This window comes from Haplochromis burtoni, unplaced genomic scaffold, assembly GCF_018398535.1.
Source record: "Haplochromis burtoni strain Fernald_Lab_line unplaced genomic scaffold, NCSU_Asbu1 Contig_151, whole genome shotgun sequence".
Taxonomy (NCBI): domain Eukaryota; kingdom Metazoa; phylum Chordata; class Actinopteri; order Cichliformes; family Cichlidae; genus Haplochromis; species Haplochromis burtoni.
This window is the reverse complement of record NW_024582512.1, coordinates 721,798-743,768: the sequence shown is the minus strand read 5'-3', so window position 1 is coordinate 743,768 and position 21,971 is coordinate 721,798. Positions and strand designations below refer to the sequence as shown.

Here is a 21,971-nt window from a genome sequence, read left to right as displayed (position 1 = left end):
TCAAATGACAAAATAGCACCCCAAATGTGTATATAAGGGTCCATATGTATACTGACATTTGCAGTTCATCCATCTGTAACAACCTACAATGAAAAGTTTCTATATTTATTTATTTTGAGTTTTAAAACTTTCTGATAAAGTTCAAACACACATATTTTTTAAAATTTAGAGTAAATCTTGTTTTAATCCTCTATCGTAGTATTAAAGGCCATGGTTCAGATTGGCCTTTTAATTTCAGTAATCCAGTAGTTAATTATTATTTAATATGCATTCCACAAAACAGATCTCCAAAGGAGTGACTTTATTCCCCTTTCAGTCAGATTCAATTTGTTCTGTTCTGGGATGAGAAAAGCAGTGCTCACCACATTGGAAGCATTGGGTGAAGCCCCTCTTTGGAGCAGGTTTTTCACTATGTTCAGATGCCCCATGAAAGCTGCTACATGAAGAGGAGTGAGACCAGACTGTGAACAAAAAACAGACAAGAAAAGCACATCAAAACTCATGCATTATAAATAGGCTAAATTACATTTAACCTCATTAGCCACGTCTGTCTGGCCTATGTGGATTACTATCAATGATGTTGGCAGCGATTTAGAGAGCTGTGATTAGCTCTGTCAAGTACCATACAACTGTCAGGGTGAGGGCTTGCACATCGGGATAAGGATTTGTTAATTTTTAGACCCTTTTCCTCGTGGTCACACCATCCTACCTCTGTGACAGCCTCTAAGGAAGCAGAGTGCTTAAGCAGCAGGTCCATAGACCGCATGTGGTTCTTCTTGCAAGCAATATGCAAAGGTGTGAAGCCATTCTGCAAACATAAAAAAATAGTAAAAAAACAGCTCAGAAATAAATCACAGTGCTGAAGATTTTTGACTTTTCAGTTTAAAAATGGGTTGTACATTTTCAACTCAAAATTACAGAAAACGTTATTTTTAAAGGACTTAATATAAAGATTTTTTTTTTTACTAATTTAGAAGTTCGCTGAACTGAACACAACTATAACTCATTTAAGGGCAGAAGACAAAGCAATGTGAGCTGAGTTTATGCCAACTTTGAGAAATGGAGAATATCAAATTACTGCTACAGTTAGTTCCTCATTAACACAAGATCCTAGAATGTATGAATGCCATAGAGATCACATTCATTGCCTAAAACTTTCCACAGTAACTTAATAGAAATTATCTCAAAAGAAAACGGTTACTCACCAGAGCCCGTGCATTGGCTTTGGCCCCCTTGTCCAGGAGAACTTTGGCCATGCGATGGTGACCGCAGTGGGCTGCTACATGAAGAGGAGTTAAATGGTCGAGTGTGATATCATCAATCTCAGCATTGTACTGGAGTAGCTGCCTGACACAGTCCATGTGATCCCCCTGAGCTGCCATGTGGATGGGGGATAGACCGTTCTGTAGGAAAGAACAATACGATAGGGACTCCAGTGATCAACTGTAGGCCATATGGAGGCAGAGCAGGTTGGAGAGTTGACACTGACTGAGTCATCATGGGATTTTCTCAGTAGCTAAATGTGGAAAAGACCCCACATTAATGAAACATGCAGCCATGGTGATTGCTTCTCCTTCTGTCAGGAATCTCACCCTATTTGTAGTATGCTCATCTGTCACACCAAACTTCTCCTTCACTTCATCCATGAACTTCCTCTGGAGTGTTCCTCTTGTCATCCTGTCTGGCAGCTCTATATTTAACCTATGTCCAACATTGTCCAATATATCCACTATACCTCCTCTTCACATGCCCAAATCACCTCAGGCTTGCCTCTCTAACTGTGTCTCCAAACTGTTGAACCTGAGCTGTCACTCTAATAGACAAACTTTTGTTATGGACAATGAAAATCTAAGCATCTTCAACTCTGCCGCCTCCGTATCTGCCTCCAGTCTTTTTGTCACTTACCCTTTTCTCCAAACAAACATCATGGCTGGTCTCACAACTTTAAAACCGTCCCTTTCACTCTTGCTGCTATTCTTCTGTCCACCCTGTTTGCACTCTGTTCTTCACATCTCTTGTTCACTGTCTGTTACTTTGGATGGTTTGGATGGACTCCAGGTATTAGAACTCATCTAACTTCACCATCTCTGGTTCTTGCAGCTTGTAGTTCGTCTTGCTTCTAACGACTTTCAGTCCTCTTTTCCACAGAGCATACCTCCATAGATCAGCCATAGTGCAATATTTCACAAAATCCACCTACCTTGGTTTTAGCCTGGATGGGAGCACCGTGTTCTAGCAGGATCTCAATAATGCGAACATGACCATTCCTAGCTGCACAGTGGAGAGGAGTCAGTTCATCCTACAAAGAGAGAAGTGAAGCAAATTAGACAAGAAATAAACACCATGAAGTGCAGACTAACAAACTCCAAAATCAGGCTGGGAAATGTAGAAGATGTTAAATTGCAGCTTAGTACCTTAGTTTTGGCATCAATCTGTGCTCCTCTGTCCAGCAATAGTCTGACCATCATTACGTTGCCCCTCCTAGAGGCTATATGAAGGGGTGTGATGCCATTCTAAACAATCAAAGTCAATAAATCAAGTCAATTTTATGCTTATAGTATAATTTATATCCCAGCTATATTTATATTAAAAGCTTCTGCATGTAGATATATATGTAGAAAAGCAAATCGTTATGTTTTATAATATTAAACTGACCTTGGGGGTAAAGTTTACATTCGCTCCTCTGTTCAGCAGCAGCTGGGCTACACTCATATTTTCATAGTGAGCTGCAATATGCAGAGGTGTGAAACCAGTCTAAAGAGAAAGAGAGAGACAGACACACAATGGGCATTAGCAAGCAACAGTTTAAAAATATTTACTAAATAAGGACAATGTGAAAGGTTTACAGATAAAAGAAGGAAGGAGATTACAGAATTTTCCTTAAATGTGTATAATTAATTGAAAGAACTTCCTTATCAGCTGCATTTTTGTGCTCATGCAACATCTTTTCTTTTTGACTGACTTATTGACAGTTTAGTTTACCCATACTCAGTGAATGCATACCTTGCTAAGAACATCGGGGTTGGGGTCATTCTGCAGGAGAACTGCAGCAGTGCGCGTGTCATCGTTTCTTGCAGCAATGTGCAGGGCAGGGAGGCGGACCTTGCCCTTGGTGCCATAGTTGATGAGCAGTGCCACTACGTTTTCGTGGCCCTGCTGTAGGGCCACTGCAAGGGGAGTGAAGCCATCCTGAGGGAGGGGACAATGAGCAGAAGAGAAACAGAGAGGAGAGAAGACGAAGAGGAGGTTAATTAAAGGACGAACCACTTTTTTGTCACTAAAAATAGACTGCAACTATTTTTTTTGTAGGACTCTTACAATGAAAACTGTGCAACACACCGATTCAAGTATGTACATTGATAGGTGACAGAAAAGGTAGGCCAAAACAAAATGGAATGAGAGCAGGCATAATAAAGGGAGATGTTAGATGTTAGCATGTTAGAGACAATGTGATTTCACATTGTTTGAGCAGTTCCAGAATTAGATGTTATATCCTCTTGCCCGACAATTTCTGTTTGTTCTATCAATTAAAAACACTAAATATGTTCCTGTTTATTTTCTATTGTTAATTGTATTTACATGATCCTGCAATGTTTGTTGACAATTAAAGTTTTGTTGTTGTTAATTAAGGAAATTTCCATTTGGTAAACCTTCTCGCATTGGCACAATTGTTGACTACTTTACACATCCTACAGTTTCTTATAGTAAAGACCCATCATCAGTGTGGTTTGTCAGGAAACACCCAACAATAAAAAGGCTGTTGAAAGACACATACCTCAGTTGGGAGACTTTGATTGGCACCATTTTCAAGCAGAAATTTGACCACTTCTAAATGGTTCTCCTGTGCTGCCATGTAGAGAGGACTGAACCCTTTCTGTTGGGACATAAATACATTTTGTAGAAAAAACACACAAGACATGGGCATCCACCTATACTACAAGTGGTGATGTCAGAAAACAAACACACATATGCATACACATGTATACTACTATGCAAAAGTTAGAGCAGTTATGAACAACACTCCAAAGGTAAAGCCTGAGTCATGAAGAACTATTTTCAAAGCACCCATATTTTCATAGAGGCCTAATCCAAACATTATGCAGTTAGCCTTAGATTACATGAATGGACAGAGGACACTGATACAGTTAAAGTTTGGTAACTTGTCCAAAATGCCCCAAACAATCCTGCCTATTAATTATTAACTGCATCCAGCAGAATTGGTTCTGTCTTTAAAGCAAAGAGGCGTCAGAAAATTTTGTACTGCACTTTTTTAAAAGGTTAATGATGAATAAAAATTGCAAAAATAAAAAATTGTATCAGTTTTTAAAAGCATCCTACCTTTACCTTTATGGGTAAAGTACTGGATACAAAACAGGTGCTTATCTTTCCGAGGACACAGACGCACACATGTTTATGAGTACAGATACTATATATAAATATGCAGAGAAATGATTTATCAGCTGCTGTGACACATATTCAACAGGAACAAAACACGCACAAATGCACATACACACTCGACACACTTGGCTCATACGTTCAACCCTTCTACACAGCTTGGGGCGACTCACATGTGACTGGGCATTAACATTGGCACCATAGTTGACGAGCTCAGCCACCACCTTCTCCTGCCCTGCCAGCGCTGCGATATGGAGAGCAGTGTTCCCTTTCTTGAGGTCACATAAAAAAACCACAGAGAAGGCGAGAAAAGAAAATTAAAGTGAGTGAGAGGGCAATTATTACAGCCTAATGGCCTAGATCGCTACACTGAGAACTCAACAGTGAAATCTAGTCTGTGTAGTGTGTATAAGATTAAAAAAGCTATACCGACTAAAAGCAGGAAAACTTTGTTTTAGTTTATTTAGTTGTTCATCAATAAATACCTTTGGTATAAATGAGAAACACTTAAACTGTCTATTTAAACTGTGTTTAAATACAAAAGTATTACATAAAAAAATGTTGTGTATCTGTATTGTAAGTGTAGTTTTCCATTGGTCCCAGTATTTACAACTCAACTCAACTAAACAAACCCTGAGTTAAAATAGTAAAATAAGTTTTGGGAAAGTGTGGCAGTTACCACAGTTCACTCACTTCAAGTTGGAAACATAGAAACAGAGAGAACAGAAAAAAATGTACCTTTGTAGTTGCTTCCAGCTCAATGCCAGAATGGAGTAATTCCAAGACCATTTTGACGTGGCCTTCTTTAGAGGCGAGGTGTAACCCGTTAAGACCATTCTTAAGGAGGAAATGGAGAGATTTAGTTACACAAACAACTCCCACCAAAGCTATAATAGTAAAGCTTAGACATGAAAGCATTTTATGACCTTTGAGAAAAGGAAACAATATGCTATCCATGCTGTGGTTTGAGTATAATGTGTAGGACTTGCTGCTGAACATAATCAGACTCCAAAGCTTATACAGTTCTCCATCGGTTCTAACTCCACCCACTTCATTGACAGGTAATTAGGAAGCCACAAGAGCAGAGGATAGAAATGGTATTCTTCACTCCTATACCCCTGTGAGTGCAGCAACATATGCTCACTTTCTCTAGCTGTGCAGAACATCACTTGTCTAGTTAGAGTGTCTCTAAAAATAACGGATAAACCCACTGTGACAGCACGAGGGCTCAGTTCTGAAAAAATGAACTTTCTGATGAGACAGCTGTTTTATCTCAGCATGGTTTGTCTCTCTTTGTGATTATCTGTCTTTTTTGTGGCAGCTTAGTTGCACAGTGAATTACTGATGTTTGTAGAAGATGCAGTCTGCCTGTAGTAAACAATCTGGCCACCAGGAGTCTCAGTGATCCACAAACTCTCAGACTTCTGATCATACTGCAGTGTCACTCAATTCAAATGGGTAACAGAGCATCTCTGCGAGCATGCGCTCTGATGGGAAACACACTTTGTATCAAAGGCAATTACACACACTGTAACGTGTGAATGTCTGCTGCGTGTAGATGTGATTGAAGCAGCTACAGGGTGAGATTTCTTTTCTTTTTTCATCATAACACACAAATAATGGAATAGCTGTGGAAATTAGTTAGGTAGGTACAGGTAAACCAAGAACAGTCTGTATTTCTGTAGCAAGGCCAGATCATTGCTGCAGAATCACATATAATATATATCATATATAAATATACCATGTCTGCCCTTGCTTTCATCATGAGCAAAAAGACATCAATGTAACAGTAAACAAATAAACATAAGATAAAAACAATATTTAATAACTTAAAAATGATCAGAATTGTGGGTATTAAATCCAATTTTTTTAGATTCTATTAACAATAGTAACTACTGAGCAACCAAGGCTTCCAGGTCAAATCCTGCTCTCTGGTGTGGCTGTAGGTCTGCATAGAGATTTCTGCCCATGAAATCACCAAGTGCTCCTCTACCGCACCTGCAAGCTAACCAGCCAATAACCAGCCAATATGCATTTTTTATTGACATATTTTTTGTTTTCAAAGAATATAAAGGGAAAAAAGTGATGCCATTGTATAGGGCCAATTTTATGGCAGAATTCTAGGCAATATGGTACCAGGAAACCATCATAATCAAAGACATCTAACTTTTCTTTTACTTTTTTTACTTAACTCTTCCAATCCAGGCCTGTGAAATAAATCTGAGTTTATTAAATGCCCCACACTACCAAACCAAAGCAAACCAAAGGGCTTTCTGAGCTTCCTGCTTGAAAATGACATGCCCAAAATGAATGGAGTTGTCTCTGCAATTACAAACTCTGTGTAATGTAATGTGTAATATGTACTGATGCAATTCTCATTTTGAAGTGTGACCCACAGTGATTAGTGAAATCCACTGCACATCCACTGTTATTTTATTTGTGTGTTACTCTTCCTTCCCTCACCCCAAATGGTCACGACAGATGGCCACCAGTCCCTAAGGCTGGTTCTGTTTGCGGTATCTTCCTGGTAAAAGTGAGTTTTTCCTTCCCACTGTCACCAAAGCACTTGACCATAGGAGGTCTTATAATTGTTGGGTTTTTTCTGTCTCTTTTGTGTTATTGTCTTTACCTTATATAAAGCACCTTGAGGCAGCTGTTGTTGTGATTTGGTGCTATATGAAATACAATTGAATTGCATTACTTCCATCAGTAGTGCATCACATACTGAGAGTAAACATTAACTGTCAAAAATGACTTACATTTCAGTAGCGGTGTTTTATCCATGTATAAAAGCATTCGTCATTCACTAAAAATCCTCCCATGCCACAGCCAGCCTAAACAAACTTTTATGTAATATGTTTTTTTCCTGGATTTTTGGTTGGTATTCTCTCTCTCTCCAGTAAAACAAAACTACCATAAAATTAGATACTGTTCATTTCTTTGTAATTGATCAAACTTACAAATTTAGCAGGGGTTCAAATAATTATTTCCCCAACTGTAAATTAACCCCACCAACCCCATCTTCCAAGTAGAGTGGTCAAATATCCAGCCAGGCTTATGCTGATGGCTAACTAAAGTGGGAAATGTAACCAAATATTAGTTGGGGTGTATATTTATACATATCTGACTGTGTGTGGATTATAACCACCCGCCCCAAAATTCAACCTTGTGCATCCAATTCGTATTTTCTAGTCATTAAAGATGTGTTATGTAGTTATTCCACCCCGGAAAAAGAACAGTTCAACAAAATCATTAAAAATCCCAAATTATCATGGCATTCATGACCATGATGAGCATATGTAAACTTTTGACCACAACTGTACTTAAATATTAATATACCCTACTTTACAAAATGAAAGAAACCCAGGGGGGTCTAGGAGTCATGAATAGTTAATTTTCTTTTTGGTTTATATTTAAATCCTTTGCTGATTTTTGCAAAATAGCACTCTACTGATAACACTGAAATAATGGTATGGCATTAAGTATTCCTCTAATGACAAAAATCTATGCAGTTTGTTTAATGGCAAAATAGAATGAAAATAAACTGCAATTATCTATTTAGCTTGTTTTGTAATCCTGACATTCTTAGCAAGGGAAAACCTTTCTTTCCTACAGTTTAGTGCTAAAGAGCTACAGTACTATATAGGTTGTAGGGAAATCAATCTTTCCATTTTTTTATTTATAATTTAATTCTTTAAGCTAGTGAAACATTAATCATCAAGGCAAAGTACTTACAGTACAGATTTGAGTACATATACTCACCGGCTACTTGATTAAGTATGCCTGTTCAACTGCTTGTTAATGTAAATATAAAATCAGCAAATCACAAGGCAGTAGCTCAGTGCATTTAGACATGGTCAAGATGACCTGCTGAAGTTCAGAGGCTCAGAATCGGGAAGAAAATTAACTGAAGTGACTTTGAATGTTGCATGGTTGTTGGTGCCAGACTGGCTGATTTAAGTATTACAGAAACTGCTGATTCACTGCGTTTCAGCCCATCCTGCGTTCCTCAGGTGACCTTAGTAGCTCAAAATGTCTTGCAGAGGTTTCAGACCTTGGCCCCTGCGATGCTAATGTTCGATGCTTTTTTTCACAGCTTGTCTCATGTGACGACTTACGAGGATAATAGTGGGCCAATGACCTTCAACACCATTTTCAAGGGGGGTTGCATACCTCGGACTCTTTATCCGTAGTTTAGAACTGAAGAAACCTCTTGGATGACACGTGAAAGCACTCAACATTAGCTGGATGACTGAAAAGCTACCAAGACACATGATCTATTGGGACTTTCCCACACAACCAACTTTAGGGTTTGCAGAAAATGATCAGAAAAAGAGAAAATCCAGTTGTTCATGTCAAAGGTAAGGGGAGAATGGACAGTATGCTTTGATTTTATAAGATGGCAACAGCAACTCAAATAGCCCGTCATTACAGCCAGTGTATGCTGAGAACCATGTATGAAATTACAACACATCAAACTTTGAAGCAGATGGGGTATAGTGGCAAAAGACCACACTCAGTGCCACTCTTGTTAGCTACCGTGCACAGGCACGTGCAAGAATATTGGAAAAACATTGGCTGGTCTGATGAGTTTCATTTTCTGCTGAGATATTCAGATGGCAGGGTCAGAATTTGGAGTAAACGGTGTAAAAAATGCGATCGTCCTGTTTTTCAGTAGTGTGATGGTGTTAAGGATATTTTCTTGTCACGCTTTGGGCTTCATAAGAAATAACTTAGGAATGATTATATACCACAGCCTGCCTGAGTATTATTGCTGATCATGTCTGTCCCCTTATGACCATCTTGTGATGGCTGCATCCAGCATGATAACTCACAGTCGCAGAAAGCTCAAAACTGTGTGATGCTCATCATGTCAATATGGACTAAAGGCTCTGAGAAATCTTTCCAGCAATGTTTTGAATCTCTAATATGAATATTTAAGGTTCTGCAGGCAAAAGGGAGTCCAACCTACTACCAGCATAGCATACCTGCGACAGTAGTTAGTGAGTATATTTTACTAGTAGGATTTGCCCTGGTGTAAAAACTTCACCATTCACTCATGTGTATATATTCTACTTTTATCCATAATCTTGCTGAGAATACTTTAATGATGGTTTAAAGATTTTTTTTCAATGAGTTATCAAGGTTTTATCATATCAAGGATGGATCTTCCTAAAGGTTTGGCTCAATGGTGTAATTACAGGTCCCATTTATTCCAAAAATAGTATAATGGTGTGATATTTTACAAAAGGTATCTTGCAAGAAGTGATTAAAGGAAACAGTACAAGCAGACAAAACTCGTTCCCAACATGCTGCCCTAGAGCAAGTAATAAATGAACAGGAGGGCAAGAGATGTGCAAGGGCACATTAAGTGTCACAAATTTCTTTACTGCACTGGTAGAAATTTCTCCTGAGAAACATTAAGAGACCAAACAATAAAGCTTGGTCTGCTCCTATTATGTGCTCTTGTTCAGTGGTACTCTTTCACTTTTAACAGTGCACTGAAATGTTTATTACTCCAATACTAACTCCATGGTGGATTTGGAGAAAGAAAGGTATGATTATTAGATCAGTCAAAGCTAATTCACTTGTACCGATAATAGATTGCTATAGGTTGTCCATTTTTCCAGAATGCATGATGACTGATCTAGGGAAGATCTCACTGAGAAAAAGGCTTGGCACTGAGACCTTGTTATACACCCTCCTCTTTTATTTGCTTTCTCCTGCCTCTTTTTCTCTTTCCTGCTCCCCTGTCTCCTCTGTTCCTCATTTTCACCTAGGTACACCACGTGGAGTAATGGATGAGCTAGTAGTCTGTTTTTTGTGGCTTTACTTGTTATTTTAGCCTTCTTACTTCATTAGTTTAGTAAGGGAAGTTCTGGGCCCTACAGCCCATTGGATGACTGGCCCAGCACCCTTTCTTGTTTTTGCTTCTTTAGGCCCAGTTTTCAGATGTTTTTATTTTGTTTTTCTTCCAATCAAATCACTTGTGTTGGTATATTTATACATTTATATATTTATATATGGTGCGGTCACCAAGATAAGTTGAGCCATTATGTATTTCTGGCTAATTTTTAATTTCTTTACATTTCAAAAAGCAAAACCAAATAGAGTAATGCTGCAATGTAACCATTTTTGTACCACAATTCTTATTTAAATGTTGTAACAGGTTTTGATATGAGCCCTGTTTTGCCTTTTTTGTTTATAGAAACCAGTGGCTGCCATTTTTTCTTAAACACATACACACAGGCATAAACGTAAGCAGATTTTTGATGGCTGTTCCAGTGAATTGGCTGAAACTGTCTTACTTGATTAGCTGTGTTGATGTCGATTCCATTCTTGATGTGATCGAGCGCCTTGTCCAGGTTCCCTGAACGAGCTGCGCGCAGAAAGCTGGTGGCTGCATCGGCCTGCAGAAGGTGGAGGAGAGGAGGAAGCGAGCACGCAGGTGAATACAAATCACTGCGTCAAACTTTCACATCACAGCGATGACTGATGACAAAATTGCTTATTTGTGAAATTGTAAAAAGAGCAACAATATGCAAAGATCCTTCAATATTAACTGTTCCTCCAACATTATCCTTACTATCAAGTTGTAGTTACACTAAGAGCCTCAGTCAGGTTACACATCTTAATCCATTATAATAACATGACTACCCTTCAAGGCAAGACACAGGGCAATATGCAGGAATATGATACTACTGCACATTCACTGCTTCTATGCCCTCTGTAAGAGGCTTAAAATGTCAGACTCCTTCCATTCGTGTTTCGCCCACACTCTGCATTGGGCTGGCATTCATAGCACGCTTCATCACAAGCTCCGCTGTCTGCCTGTCTGATCTCAGACAGGAAAGCTCCTGTGGTTTGTATCTCATTGTGTGTCAGTGTTTGTACGCCCACCCCGATTTCATTTATCAGCAAATAATGTAATACAACTGACCTGCACAATGAAATGATTCAACGCTGTGAAAGAGAAATGTTATGCAGTGTACTGCACTCTTGACCCTCTCTCCACCCTTGTCACCACCAGTTTGAGCTGTTATTCCCAAGTACTTTAATTAGGCTGAACTGCTTAAAGATATGCTTGCCCTTTTCAAGTCACTGAGTCATCTTTTCTTCTCTCCTCACAGCTCATGTGAAAAATAACACTTTTACAGGATTCCATGCAGTCCTGTGAAAAGGTACACCTTGACTGCTTCCATAACAATTAGGAGGGAATGTGGCAGCCAGGTGCTGCTAATTGAATGCGCTTCATTGACTGATCATCAGCAAATAAGTGGGTAAAAAAGCAGATGTTTTGTCAGTTTGCAGGTCTGGAGCATTCAGGTGCGTTTTAACATAATACCAAGGAGGAAAGACATCAACTCTTAGAGGAGCTCGATTCGTTCATGTTACTCTAAGTGCCCTTTCCTGAAGTCAGCACAGGCATCTATCTTGGCACCAATCTATTGTTTAACTGGTACGTGATTTGTGTAAATACATTTGACGATACTATAAATATCATACATGTTACCTGTTACTCTTATCTTCCTGCGTGCGTATTTGAAGGATAATATTGTATTATCTATTCAGCATCTGGTCTCTTTACTTTGAACATAAGAGCTAGACAGCAGTTGTGCACAGCAGAGATGAGAGACAGGACCTCAAAGACTCACTATCAGTGACAGGAGCCTTCCTACTTTACAATCCAGTGTGCTGCTACTGTGTACATTGTAGGTGTCTGTCACATTATGGAGAGTCTCTTATGAATATTCTATCTTTAGGAACTGGCAAGTGAACAGAGAAGATATTTTAAACAGTACATGATAATTACTCTGTCTTTACAGAATGTGGTAACCTGTTTTTCCAGATGAGTTTTTTTTCTAATACAAACAATTACAGTTGCTCTTTTCAACTCCACACTGCAGCTTGTGAAGCTTGTGAGGCAATTTATGCATGCTGAATTTTGGTTCTGTAGCTTTGCTGTTTTTCCTTTACATGTCTTCAGGGAGAAGTTCAGCTTTTCAAGCAGCAGTGTAGGGCCCAGCTATTTAAATCTTGATTATTTTACTGTGCCAGCATAGATAATATCTGATCAATGCAAATATCCTGTGAGAACAGGGGACGGTGGTTAACCTGCATCAAGTTTGAAAAGGCGTGGCTGTTATTAATAATAAAAATAATAATAATGGATTGCATTTATATCGCGCTTTCCTAGACATCCAAAGCGCTTTACAATTCCACTATTCATTCACATTCACACAGTGATGCAGGCAAACTACAGTTGTAGCCACAGCTGCCCTGGGGCAGACTGACAGAAGCGAGGCTGCCATATCGCGCCATCGGCCCCTCTGGCCAACACCAGTAGGTGGTAGGATGAAGTGTCTTGCCCAAGGACACAACGACCAGGACAGAGAGAGCTGGGGTATCGAACCGGCAACCTTCCGGTTAAAGATGAAATTTTCAACCACCTGAACCACGGTCGCAAATTATACACCAAAACTGGTGTATAATCCTCCAGTTTTATAACCTCATAATACCTGCTTATCAAGCTGATCAAGGTCGCTTGTCACATTATTTTACACAATTGCTGTCACGATCAAATGGGTTCTAGCAAAGACTCATCACAAAAAAAATGTGGTCCTGAACCCTGCTGGTGTTCAGCTAAATTTATTTATCATGCGTATATTACGCTGTGATTTATTCTACAACCAAAAGCCATTTCAGATCTCGGTCCTTTGCCTCATTTATCTTGGTGTCATAATATTACTGATCACAGTCTACACCTGCATCCCCTCTCTTCTTCCCAATGAGTCTGTGCCATTGTTAAATGAAGCCATTTTCTATTTGCATTTTTCATGTGGCAAATTATTTTGTTAATGAGTGTTGGTCAGGTGAATAGACCCAGCCACAACATGAGGCATGAGCTGACCACATTTAGCTGAAAATGAAAAATCCAGAAACCCATTCTGCACCACTTCGCTTCTGCTTCCCTCCTCACATTCTACAGTATTTTCCCCATATTCATGTGTTCCCCATTGTGTTTTATGCTGTTTGTGTTGCTGTTGCTCTGCAACACATTTACTAGTGCCTGTTATTCTTCTTTGTTATTGTTTTGTTAGCTTTTTTAATTTCACACTTTATCCTGCACATCCTTCTAGATAAACAGTAGATGTAGAAGTAGACACAGTAGAAGTGACAGTTAAAAAGGCACTGAACTCCATGATGTATTTAAGAAGAGGCATAGTGATAGCTGCACTACTGCTTAAAAGTTTGCAGTTACTGACAAATGTCACTGTTTCAGGTTCATTCAATATATTCAAGGTTCAATTCCATATATTCAAGTTTTAATCAAAATGTAGTGATATGTAGTGTGATATGTAGTAAGCTAATTATCACCCAGTAAATGAATATAATTTGATGATTTCAGACTTATATTTCAGACTTATATTTCAGACATAATTTGTATTGTCAAGGTCAAGAAATATTAACGTCAGAAAACTGTCTCTTACAGTAAGTTTGCTTGTTCACCTCTTAGTTTTCAGCTTTATCAAACTAAACATCTGGAGATAAGTTTGTCAGGAGGAAACAATCATTTGTGGGAGGCTTCTTCTTCTTCAATTTTTGGAGGTCATAAAATACACAATTTTTTACTAATATATATATGAAAACAAATAGTTATGCGACGAATTGTTTTCTAAATTATACATTTTCATTGTTTTTAAAGCTCGCAGTTTAAAGTAAGAATGTAGCCACTGTGACATCACCAAGTGATATTATGAAGCCTCAAGGTCCTCGAAAAGGAGGAATAAAGCAAATGCTTTATTTACTTTTATACTTATAAATGCTGCTGCCTGCAAGCTGCAAAAATTAATGAAACATTGAGTATTTTGTTTATCTGTCATTAGAAATATAATAATCACAAATATTCTAGAAAAATGATAAAATAGGAGCCTGTATCTCCCACTCCACTGTCTATGCATGTCGCAAGTCTACGACAAGTATGTGCAGGCATTTGACGACAGTTTTAAATTCATTATAAAAGGCACAATAACACACAGCCGTTGCACAATATACTACAAAACAATAAATCCAATTAGTTTGTCTTAAAATCTGAATTTTGAATGAACTTAAATACTACAATATTCCTCGGGCACTGATATGCTGAAATTTTAATATCTTCACCTGAAATACTAACTGGTGACTTAGGGGAGGCAGAAAGATGATCTTTGCAAAACCTCAAGGAATCCCACTACAACTGATGGACAAACACATACAAAGTATGAAAGAAACAAGTGTACTTTGAATAAAACTTTCTTATTTACTCCCCAGGGTTTGGCTAACCTCTCAGAAGCCAAAACAGGACCTGATACAGAGGTCAATGCTGAGCAAAGTTCTTGGTAGGATGCAACGTGTGAAAAGCTCTTCTGTCAGGGTTCTTAAACACACAAAATCTTGCCATCACATCAAACCTACTTTCATCAACCTACGCTCCCAAAAAAGTACTGTAGCCAAATTTTGCATGACAAAAGCTATGAAAGCAAAGACTTCAGAAAGAAAATACAGAGGCAGAGAAAACTGAAGCAAAAGTCCCATGACTTCACACACATGGAAATGAAAGCAAAAAGGGACCCATGCAAGATAAATATATGCATACACACTAATGCAAATATGCAGGAATAGTCTATTGGAAGGGACAGGAACTGCATGAGTAACACCTCATTTCCTACAAGATGAGAAATGTTAAGACACGTATGGCAATGAGTCATGGAGCATGGGGAGAGAAAAATATAATCTGCTAAATAAGCTGTTGCTGGTCTTAGTTTGACATCTATGTGACTAATTTAATGTTCTGAGACAGCGGTGTAAATGCCAAATAAAGTTTTTCAGTATCAAGTGCACAATTCTAGCATTTAGCTTTTCCCCAGGTGATTTTGAGAGGGAAGATATAGATCATGAAACTCTAAATATCACAAAGTCTGTACTGGAAGCGTTTTGTTGACTTTCTGTGCTGTGGGTATTTGACATTAGTCACTGGCAGAACACTGGATGTCTGTACTTATCGTAGTGACAGCGCCTGTCACATCTAATTTTGAAATGAGTTCTTGTGTCACTTAAAGTTGAGACTTCTTCCAACAGTTAAACATGCATCTCGTCTCCTCCACACTGGAACTTTTGCATGTGCATGGATGTGTTAGATACATATTTTTTTTTGAAAATTAAGCATTTGGGATTGAATTTCAGACTTTCAGCAGTTATTTGACCGTAATTTGATGAAATTACTGCATTAAGTCCTCAGGAATTACAGCTATTTTTAGATGTGCAAAATTAATTGGACAAACTAACATTTTTTTTAATAATATTTTTTTGTATTTGTATGAAAATCCTTTGCAGTCAGTGCCTGCCTGAAGACTAGAACTCCAAATGGACATTCAAATGCTGTTTTTCCAAACCTTGAGACGCCCTGCTAAGCCTTCATCTTCAGTTGCTGCTTGTTTGTGGATCTTTCTGGTTTCAGTTTTGCCTGCAGAAACTGAACGACATGTTCTGTTGGGTTGAGATCAGGTCACTGACTTTGTTATTGAAAAATATGTTTTCTTTGCCTTGAAAACCTCTTGGGTTGCATTTATGCTTTGTATTACTATTTATTTGCACTTTGAAGCTCTTTGTGATCCATTTCGCAGCATTCGTCTCAGAGCATAGGCCCATACACTTCCGAATTCATCCTGTTACCTTTCAGGATTCACATCACCAATAACCACTAGCAACCCGGTTCACCGGGCTGCCTTACATGCTCATGCCATAGCATTGCCTTCATCCTGTTAGTCAGATAATGTGATCTGCTTTGGATCATGAGGCATCCCTTTCCTAGTTCATACCCTTCTTTTCCCATCATTCTAGTAAAGCTAATTTGGCTTTCATCTATCCAAAGACATTTTTCCAGGACTGAGCAGGTTCTTTTAGATGTTTTCTTGTAAAGTCTAATCTGGTCTTCTTATTCTTGAGCATAACCAATGGTTTGTACTTTCTGGTATTTCAATTTTTGATGGTATTTCTTAAATGTAGATCTTGATAATGAAGTATCTACCTCCTTGAAAGTGTTCTTGACTTGGTTAGATGTTGTGAAGTTAGTGGTTCGATAGCAGTTCGATACTAAGATACTAACCCCACACTGCTCTCCGATGCGTCCATTGGAGTATGAATGTGTATGAATTCATACTTGAGTAGTTAGGCAGCACTAAGAAACTTAGAAGACAGTGCTTGTGTGAATGGGTGCAATTGGGTGAATGTGGCATGTTGTATAGAGCGCTTTGAGTAGAAAAGTGCTATATAAGAATCAGTCCATTTACCATGTCAGTTGACCACTTATATTAGACACCTTAAAAATTAAAACTGAAGTTCTGCACTTCAATCACTTCGTCTTTACAGGCTGAAAAGTACGGTGGCCCTGAGAGGCCAAACGGACTGCAACCTAAGAAAACACCAGCAATAAGAAAAACACGGCAAAAGAACACAAAACACAACGGAAATAGGAAAAATGACAATGGAAATAGGAAAAAACAGATTTCCAAAAGCGCAAGAGAAGTTTTTCTGGGGAGACAATAACCCGACAGACCAGTTGCAGGGCCACCGTATAAAAGCCACTGTATCACTGTAACCTAAACAAAACATTCTCAAACAGTAAAGAACTAAACTGAAGCTAGCAAATCTGTTCTGGAAAGTAACTGAACCTAGACAAAATTGAAAACAAAATCAAATAAGAACAAAAATGTAAAACTATGGTCCTTTAATAAGAGCAAGACAACATAATTTAAACATAATACAACAAGCCCTAATTTATGTGCAAATATGGAGAGATAAAAATTAAGATGGAAAGATACAAAGGCATATATCAGTTAGGAGGGTAGGTGTAGAAGCTCAATAATCAAGAAAAATATTCAAAACCAATCATGGATGATCTTAAGCAGCATATTTGGGGTCTATTGTGATAAATACTGGACACAAATATCTGTTGTAGATGGAATAATAGTGAGCACGAACAAGACGTTCATTCATATAATGATAAAAAAAGCATACCAAGACAAATTACCTTCAAACACACAAACCAAAACTAAAAATAGCTGCACAGACGCCACAGTATGTTAGTGTTAGCACCAACAGGGAGGGAGATAGATCACAGTAATGAATCCTCTTGGGTTTAAACAAAGACCCACTTCTACCACAGAAGACAGATTCCCAGGCAAACTTACACACACATAAAATAGGAACAGAAAAGAAATATAAAAAACCACAGAGACACGACTGAGGGTAGATTAACACACAAAGGTATGGTTACACATGGTTTTCATGCACTGACAGCAGGACAAAAACAGATCAAGCCCTGCAGACTCCAGCTGTCAAGTGCATCTCACAGTCATGAGTACAACATACTGCAAATACCATAAACAGATGTATCTATCAGGGCATTAGCTTCTGCTTATCCAAAGTTGAGTCGTGACAGCAACACACCAAGCAGGGAACTCTAAACATCTGTCTCGCCAGCAAAGCGTTCAAGTCCCTCCTGATGGATCTCAAAGCATTCCTAGGCTGGAGGAGATGTGTAATCTATCCAGCAGGTTTCCAAGTTGGACATGCCCAGAAAACCTCCAAAGGACAGTGGCCAGGAGGTATCCTAATAAGATGCAATAAGCATCTCAACTGGCTCCTTTTGACACAAAGGAGCAGCAGATGTCCAAGCTCCTCACACTAAGGCTGAGCCAATCCATCCTAACAGAAAGAAACCCCCATACATGGCAGTATCACTGGTGAGAGGTATGCTGCACAGTACAGGTACATAAAACAGGTCACCTAACTTATCATTTATATTATTACTAGCACAGTTTCTTATTTTCCATGTTTCCACAGTTTTCAAGTCCCTGTAGGTCTGATAGCATAAAATATTTTCACGAGAACACGCACAAGCTCATAAAAGCAATGATTGGAATAATCACATTAAAAAAGTCTAATCTGAAGATATATTTTCTATTGCTTTACAGACTCATGACATCTACATCTGTGTAAATAAGAACAGATACATAAATTATCCTCTCATCTCATATTATGTCAATATTAAATCAAATAAACTGGAATATATTTGAATAAAAATTTCAATTTGTTAATTGTTATTTTGTGACATACAAGTGAGACGGGCTAAAACACAAAAATAAGATGGATTTTAAAAATAAATACATGAAAGTTGTATTTAGTTATTTGGTTAAGTTGTATTTGTCAGGTAAGTAGATACAGATGCTATCCATCATCTTAAAGCTGCTATATTTGTAGTCTTTATGTCACTCCAAAAGATTTTACATCAGCTAAGAAGTATCTAAATAAAATGCTTAACATGTAAACAATTTAACATGCTAATGATATTGAAAGCATTAACTCCTAATTAGGCTGCCATAATTTAACATTTTCGCCAAGGAAAATGGACATCACTTCAAGCGTGTGGTTATGGTTGGCAAGATGAAGTCACAGCCCCGAGAATTAAAAATCGATTGAGTCCTGCAGGCTCTACGGTGTGGGAGCTGATCTATTACTGATGGATGGAGAGTTTCAGAGTATGAGATGGTGTCGTGCAACATATAGGCTTTGATCTGAACACTAATACAATGAATGTGAGCATGAAAGTGATTCATCCTGGATCTAAATGTAGGTAAAAGCACAAAGAATGAGACTTCAGATTAAGAAAGATTGAGAAAGGTTCATGCTATTCACAGTAATGACTGCAAAATAAGAGACTGGCAAGAATAGTGGGAACACTAGTATTGGGAGGTGGCTGTAGTTCAGGAAGTAGGAAGTAGATGATTTTTGGCTGCCTTCTCTCTGCATGCCAAAGTATCCTCGGGCAAGATACTGAACCCCAAGTAGCTCTCAGTTGTGTTCACTGGAATAGGAATGCATGTTAACGTTAGACAGAAAGCACTTGGGTGTAGAAAAAAGTGCTATAGTGTGAATGAACATAACTAAGTAAATGACACATTGTATAAAGTGCACTATATAAGAATCAGCCCATTTACCATTTACTGACTGTACCTACTAAAGTCATGTTGTTAGCACATTGCTAAGTTCATTTCACATTTTGTGGTGATGATTAACAAATCTAAAGTGGACCCATCCTTTTCATTTCCAGACGCATATTTTTTTTCTTGAAATCTATTAGGAGCTTTGAATTATTGACAATTCAAAATCATTTTTATTTATAACTGTGCTATATATACTGTGCTAATGGTGCAGTCTCTCAGTTCTTAGTGTCTGTATTTTGTGTTATTTCCCTCTTTATGGCCTCCCTACTGACCTCATAATTCAAACTTTGGACATGTTTAATATAAGAATATGCTGAATTGTAACATTACATATCGTTAGCTTCATAGCATAAGTGCCTAAGTCATTTTTTGGTCAAATTGAAAATATCAATTAAAAATATGCATGTGATATTTAGAAAATTAGTTTTGTCTTGTTTTCCGAAAACACAAAAAAATGACTTAGGCACTTATGCTATGAAGCTAACGATATATGACAGAAAGTAAGGAAACAGAAAAAAATAAAATAGCTCCAGTTAAGGACTGACCTCCATCAACTTGAGCAAACAGCTCCACAACCACAACTGCACAGCTCCATGTTCATATGCTCATCTGAAGCTTAGCTGACATGTATCTTTAAAAATAAAGACAGCAGTTAACGACTGAATAAATGATTAAACGGTTTGTTGAGATTAATAATTTTAGCTGTGCACCAAATTCTTCCTTCCTCCAAAATGAAGATCCACATCAAAACCAGGATATTCCTGTTGTCTTCTCTATCTCTGTGCTAAAACAGAGCTTCTGAAATATTTATAGCTTCTGTCAGGCCACTGCTTCTGCAGCCCATTACAATCAAAGCATGCTTCTTCTTATTTTTTATATATCTATCTTGATGTCTAAATGCATGCACATCACATGTGCATGTAGCGCATGTAGGTAGTGGGGCTAGCATATAAATGCACACAACACAAAAGCACAGACAAGGAAAAAGAAAATGTGGCAAAGATGGCTTATGGTTTATAAACTATACACAGACATTTTTTGTCCAGGGCATGATTAATATTTCAACCTTATGCAACCTGCTTACATTTGTGAAAATGCTAATAAGGGATACAGCCATACAGAAATGAAAGAAAAACCTTGACCTTTGACTCATACATTGAGGGGATCTAGAGGATCCGTTGTGACAGGGGGCTTTTTGCATCAGCAAGGTTCTGGTCCATTCCTCTAATTTTGACACAAATACAAAATGAATAGAATGAACAAATGAAAATATTAGAAAACATCAAAATACAGATTTTTTTTAATATCACGAATTCATTACAAAGAAACAAACAATAAAATACATTTTATTATTTTGCAAGGACATGTATAACAACATGGAGCTACCAGCACAGAAAACGTGTCTCTATAGCTCTTCTACTATCATCAAATAAAGGCAAAAATGCACTAAAATAAAGAAGAAACACTGTTACCACGTCTTCTAAGTTAAATAATTTATTGTTCTTCATTTCAGTCTGCACTCTATATTCATAATCTACTACCTCTTGAGAATAATCCTTTGCGTGGCTGTGTTGCATGTGCACACTGTAAGAATTCAGCTACTGTACTGTGTTTTACTGGACATTTCAAGAAAGATCTGTTCAGGTGACAGACGTACTAGTGATTTTTTTTCCCTTTTAACTTGCATTTCTACCTGCCACTGGATGATTTCTGCTTTCATTTGACTACCCCATTAGGCATTTCTGCCTACAGCACAGAAAAGAAGACAGACAGAAAGAGACAATAAATTGACATGGCAAGGCGGCCCCGAACTCCTGAATTCACAAGCACTTCTTCATTTGCTCAGCTATCCATCATTTCCACTCATTTCTTGTCATCGCTCCTTTAACCTCTCTCTCCCCATCCCAGGCTCTCTCAGCTTTGTGAAGACTATCCCCACCCTCAATGTGCCTCCTCTCTCTCTCTCTTTTCATAACCTTTCAATATTTATGAGGACTGCAGAAATGCTAGGAGCAAAGCATGCTGGGTACAGCTGTCCCTCAGAGTCTCTTCCTGACGTCATCACTGGCATTCTGGGCTCCCCACCAGTATCAAAGTCAAGTTCCAAGTTCTCTGCCAGCAAAACTGAATCTGAAAATGTATTTTACTGGCACACAGAAAATACAGACTCATAGAAACCTTGAGGCAACGGTTGTTGTCATTTGGTGCCATATAGATAAAATATCATTGAAATGAAGAGAAATGGCTTAACCACCATAGGAACAAGACTTTTGTTGACAGGACCGCTAATGAAAAGCTTATATATATGATTTGAGCCTATATAATTCTTAAGACTGAATAATGCATGTTTTATATATAAGCTTGATATCCACAGAACCAACATTACTAAATTAGAAAACAGACCACTAAATAAATGGGGAAAAAATATAACTTTGAATGTTTAGACATTCTTGTATTTCTACTCACATCTAATTGGCCAAATTGACATTAACTTTCCTCAGTGCAAAGCAATCTGTGACTGCCAAGCTTTGA

General features: G+C 38.1%; 1 protein-coding gene across 6 annotated transcripts in view; it reads right to left on the bottom strand.

Annotated features, from left to right (window-relative positions):
• ank1b (ankyrin 1, erythrocytic b) overlaps positions 1-21,971 on the bottom strand; it is a 79,623-nt gene that overhangs the window by 36,592 nt on the left and 21,060 nt on the right. For all 6 annotated transcript variants that reach the window (XM_042224793.1, XM_042224789.1, XM_042224791.1 and 3 more), the window contains exons 2-12: positions 10,704-10,805; positions 5,134-5,232; positions 4,569-4,667; positions 3,776-3,874; positions 3,004-3,189; positions 2,656-2,754; positions 2,415-2,513; positions 2,201-2,299; positions 1,206-1,403; positions 710-808; positions 363-461 (exon numbers count right to left, since the gene is read on the bottom strand). In XM_042224793.1, coding sequence (XP_042080727.1) covers positions 363-461; positions 710-808; positions 1,206-1,403; positions 2,201-2,299; positions 2,415-2,513; positions 2,656-2,754; positions 3,004-3,189; positions 3,776-3,874; positions 4,569-4,667; positions 5,134-5,232; positions 10,704-10,805 — 1,278 coding nt within the window. The remainder of the gene's footprint in view (positions 1-362; positions 462-709; positions 809-1,205; positions 1,404-2,200; positions 2,300-2,414; positions 2,514-2,655; positions 2,755-3,003; positions 3,190-3,775; positions 3,875-4,568; positions 4,668-5,133; positions 5,233-10,703; positions 10,806-21,971) is intronic.